The sequence below is a fragment of the Poecilia formosa genome, unplaced genomic scaffold (genome assembly GCF_000485575.1).
Source record: "Poecilia formosa unplaced genomic scaffold, Poecilia_formosa-5.1.2 Scaffold10, whole genome shotgun sequence".
Taxonomy (NCBI): domain Eukaryota; kingdom Metazoa; phylum Chordata; class Actinopteri; order Cyprinodontiformes; family Poeciliidae; genus Poecilia; species Poecilia formosa.
This window is the reverse complement of record NW_006799949.1, coordinates 3,042,084-3,046,367: the sequence shown is the minus strand read 5'-3', so window position 1 is coordinate 3,046,367 and position 4,284 is coordinate 3,042,084. Positions and strand designations below refer to the sequence as shown.

The 4,284-nt window shown below is 40.0% G+C and overlaps 1 protein-coding gene across 2 annotated transcripts in view; it reads right to left on the bottom strand.

Moving 5' to 3' along the window:
* Positions 1-4,284, bottom strand: part of pfn2b (profilin 2b) — a 10,051-nt gene that overhangs the window by 288 nt on the left and 5,479 nt on the right. The window contains exon 3 of one of the 2 annotated variants that reach the window (XM_007541843.2): positions 1-1,544. This exon is cut by the window's left edge and continues 288 nt beyond it. In XM_007541843.2, the coding sequence (XP_007541905.1) occupies positions 1,447-1,544 (98 nt within the window). In that variant the 3' untranslated portion in view covers positions 1-1,446. Of the gene's footprint in view, positions 1,545-1,799; positions 1,963-4,284 lie in introns of those variants that run through there. The other variant, XM_007541850.2, reaches the window with a different exon arrangement.

Below are 4,284 nucleotides of genomic sequence, written 5' to 3'. Positions count from 1 at the left end.
TAGCCAACAGTGGGTAAAATCCATCTTACAGATCTCTACATTATGGCACAGGATACACAGGTTCTGTAGTTAAGTTTCAACAAGACAACCATGAGCATCTTTGTTCCAACCAATACCATCGACTCCCATTCAGTGTCATTTCTACTTTTAGAAGTTAGTTGTTTCTCAGTTGGACGTTAAAGTTAGCAGTTCTGAGCATGGACAGATCAACAGACACCCCCCGTAGCTCAGCTGACTATAAAGGCAATTTATTCCACAGTTATGTAGTTGTCAACACAGCATGGCTTTGTACAAATGCAGATGTTTCAACGGTAATAGTGAGGATTTTTTTTTATTTATTTTTCCAGATTCTCCCACCCTTACCTGACCTGTACCCTCCTGCTCCCCCCTTTAGTTTTAGCCACAACATCTCTGCCTGGTCACAGTTTTTCTTCATCAGAAAAAGTTAGTCATCCTTCACATGATTTGGAGCAGATGTATAAACACCCGGGCTGCAACTACACTTGGTCCTATAAAAAAAACAAAAGCAAAATTCAAACTGGACACATTCCAGATTGGTATATGCTGGGATAGCTACTGTCCAAAAAAAATGGCAGCCTTTCAAAACAAAAAAAAAACCCTTAACAGATGGCAAACAAAACAGTGTTAAGTGCCTGAGCCTGTTACTGTGGAATGTCCATGGATTTTGTGTAGCTGGGAAGTTTGTGATGCCGGGGTGGGAAGGGGGGATGGGGAGGACTAACTGCATCTGGATGTCATGAACTGGACTGATCCCAACCTCACTTCTATCAAAACTGATTCTGGACATTACAGCGACTCTGCCAGGAGAGGTGGGTAGTGTTCAAGAAAAGGTCAGATATGATTTAGTGTTGTCTGATTTAAGCCAAAATAATGGGGGGGAGCTAAATAATTTGGCAAGGAGGAGGTTAGTGTGGCGTTTGTTGAGGATAACATGTAGACAGTCTCCCCTCCTGGACATGGAGGAAATAAAGGAAGACATGACGAGCTTGGTTAGAGCTCAAACGCTCCAAAGGCATAGGCTGCTCAAGGAGGGAGTGTGTGTGATCTGAGAGGATTTAGTGGTGGGTACCATAAAACACAAAAGCAAGGATAGTTTACAAATTGATGCTATAGCTTTCTTTGTCTAAGTTCTGCCAAAAAATGTTTTATTTTTTTGCTGGTCTTGGTAAAGTACAGATTTGTCATGACATCCTGTTTAGCAACATGCTCATTTTTACTATGTATCAACATAAGAGTGCTTGAAAGGAGATGAGAATACACAGAGCGAATGAGGGAAGAGGTTCGAGGATAAATGGGGAGGGAGGAAAGAAATGGGGGGAGGGGGGAGAAAAGGCAGAAAAACAAACTACAAACTAGGACTGGAAGTAGTGTCAAATCCAACAGGGTGGCAAGGGTGAACTGCTAGGTAGCTGGTTACAGGTTGCTTTAGTAGCCGGCCTTCCTCAGGTAGTCCGCCATCTCAAATGCTTTCTTGTTGAGCTGTCCTCCATGGACACCCTCTTTTCCCATGACAAGAACCAATACTGGAGTACACAAAAGGACAAAAAAAAAATTGAAGCAGCATGATGAGAGCAGGGATGGGAAAATAAAACACTTTGTTCTACCTCTGATAAATATGAGACTATACTGTTGAGGCTGGGTCTGAGCCCTGCACCATTAAATGCTCCTGGGGGGGTTTATTTGATGAGACTGCCTGTGTATGGTGTGTGTGTGATGGAGGGGATGCGAGCTTGACAGAAACCTTTTTTGTCCTTTTGAGCTTTGCTTTTCTTTTTGTTTTTTTTGTTTTTTCCCCTTTTAATTTTTGTCCTCCCTCTAGTACACCACAAAATCTACTTCTAATCTAAAACCCTGAATCCCTCAAGTATTTTGCCATCGAGTATGCCTTCTTATTCAATCCGCCTCCATGGACCCCTTCTTTGCCCATTACCAAGACCAAGACTGAAAGAAAAGAGACAGAAGGAACATTTAGAAGGGATGTTGAGATCACACAGGTGAAGAGAAAAAACAAGCAGAGCCAAAAAGCAGCAAGCAAGACGAATACGAAGAAAGAACCGCACGAAAAGCTGTGCAGTGCCTTTGGTTGGAAGGTTGTAGGAGGGAGAAACCATCATTTTCTTATCAGTGCTGCTGGTGATGAGACGTATCACTACAATCAGACAGAGTGAGTAGGACATGATTAAAGATATGTTGCATGCAACCTGTTTAACAGTGTACTTTTTCGTTAGGACGCGAACAAGCGGAAGCATAGAGCAGCAGGTCTGTGCAAGGCCTAATTAAACCTCAGCATTTTCACAAGGAGTTTAAGTGACCCATTTTGTTTAAGAATGGTGCTTCAAGGGAAATGTCTGAGTATAAAAGGCCAATTCAAATTAAAACAGTTATAAAGGCAGTATTATGAATTTTCAAGCCACAGTGCTATTTTATAGCACAATCAAGTAACTGTTAACTTCAGTTATAAAAAATGCTGTATATCAAGTATGGCTTAAAAAATTTTGGACTTTGTAATTTGCCGTCTTTAAATTGAACCTCTGCCTACGTTCTACTCCACCTTCCAGAAGTCATAACAGCACACCTCCTTTAACATTTTTACCAGCGTTGTATGCAATAGTACCCTGAGCTCCACTGATGCACAGTTCTACTAGGTGTTTACTAATTGCTACCAGCTAGTCTGAAGGAGCTGTGGGAGGATGCTCTGTGAGGTGGAAGATCGGAAAGTTCCGGACAGAAGCCTCACCTCAAATGAGATTAACTGATTCCTCAACACGCATGAAAAACTCAAGGCAATTCTCCAGGTGTCTTTTTGATGAGAACATTGCAACATATACTGCCCCTTTAAGAAACTAGAGATTTTGTGATTAAAGTGGTCCATGTTACTTACTAGGTACAAGTTAGTTATTACTTCATTTTTTATGTTTATTTTTGCCAAATATCCATGCACACTGCACTAATAGAGCTGCATACAAACTGAGCCAATTCAGTCAAGGATCTAAAAGTACATTAAGAAATGGTAGAGTTTAGAATCCAACATTGTGAACACACAAATGTTAATATTTGCTGAAGCTGAACCAAAGCGAAAAATGTTATGAATTCTGGATGAAACTGGAGCATTAAAAATGGTGATTTCATTGTTTCTTCTGGTCACTTGTTTTGTAATGTATGTTAGTGATTAGCAAGAAATGTTGGCATGTTTTCCCAAACATGCCAAAATACTATTCCACAATACTTCTACATTTCCTAAAACAAATGACTTTCCAATTAAACTTTAGAAATAGGAGTTTGTCTCGAGAACCTAGAACAACAAATTTATCACATTTTTATCACTTAGTTAAATTAAACACATTGCCCATTTGGGTCTTGGTGCTAAACACAGCTGTCTGCTATATTAATTACACCAGCAGCAGGGAAGAGAATGAAGCTTCTCACCAACATCACCAAAGACACATGCATGTAGCAGCATGCTTAAGGTACCTCTCCTCAATACATGTGGGCACTGTGAAGCACCCAGAGCCTTGCACAGGGGAACAGTTACTTTTTAGAGTGGGCTGTGTTAACCAGAAAGGCAGACATTGCATGCAGTTCATGGAGGCTTAAGGAAATCCTCCTCCAGAAAAGGTGGTCAGTGCATAGAAAAGAGAAATGTCTTTCTCACCTGAAAGCATTAACAGTAGAGGAAATGGTGCAACATGGGTTCAAACAGACAACATAGAAACCGCCATGACAGACAAGTCCATAAAGGCATCTTGAATTAATTAGAGGCAACTATTTTATGCAGAATGTTTAAAAAAAAGGGGCAATAGAGAAGACCTGTTAATTTAGTAATCATTTAAGTTCACTTAAAATAGGCTACAGTCTTTGACACTAATGCTAACCAGTTTTAGTCATCACCACTACCCTAATCGGCAGACTGTTTATTTATCCAAAGACAAGTTTAAATTCTGAGTCATGAGACAAAAATCATGTACCTTTGTTTTGAGCATCAGACATGCAGCTCAAAAGGTTCACAGCTTAGATGTGCAAATATCAATTTGATATTTAACCCGTTTAATCCCACGCGCAACAACTGTTGTCAGACTTTTTTTTTTTTGTAAACTTCTGCAGAGTTTCCCCCAGAAAACTTGATAAGCCCAGTGGTAAGGCCTTAATGGAGTCGAAACTATTTAACATGACAGAAAATTATGAAAATATCACTAGGTAATTATGCACTATTGGGAGACATTAGCAATACCCAAGGCAAGCAAAAAAAAAAAAATTATATATATA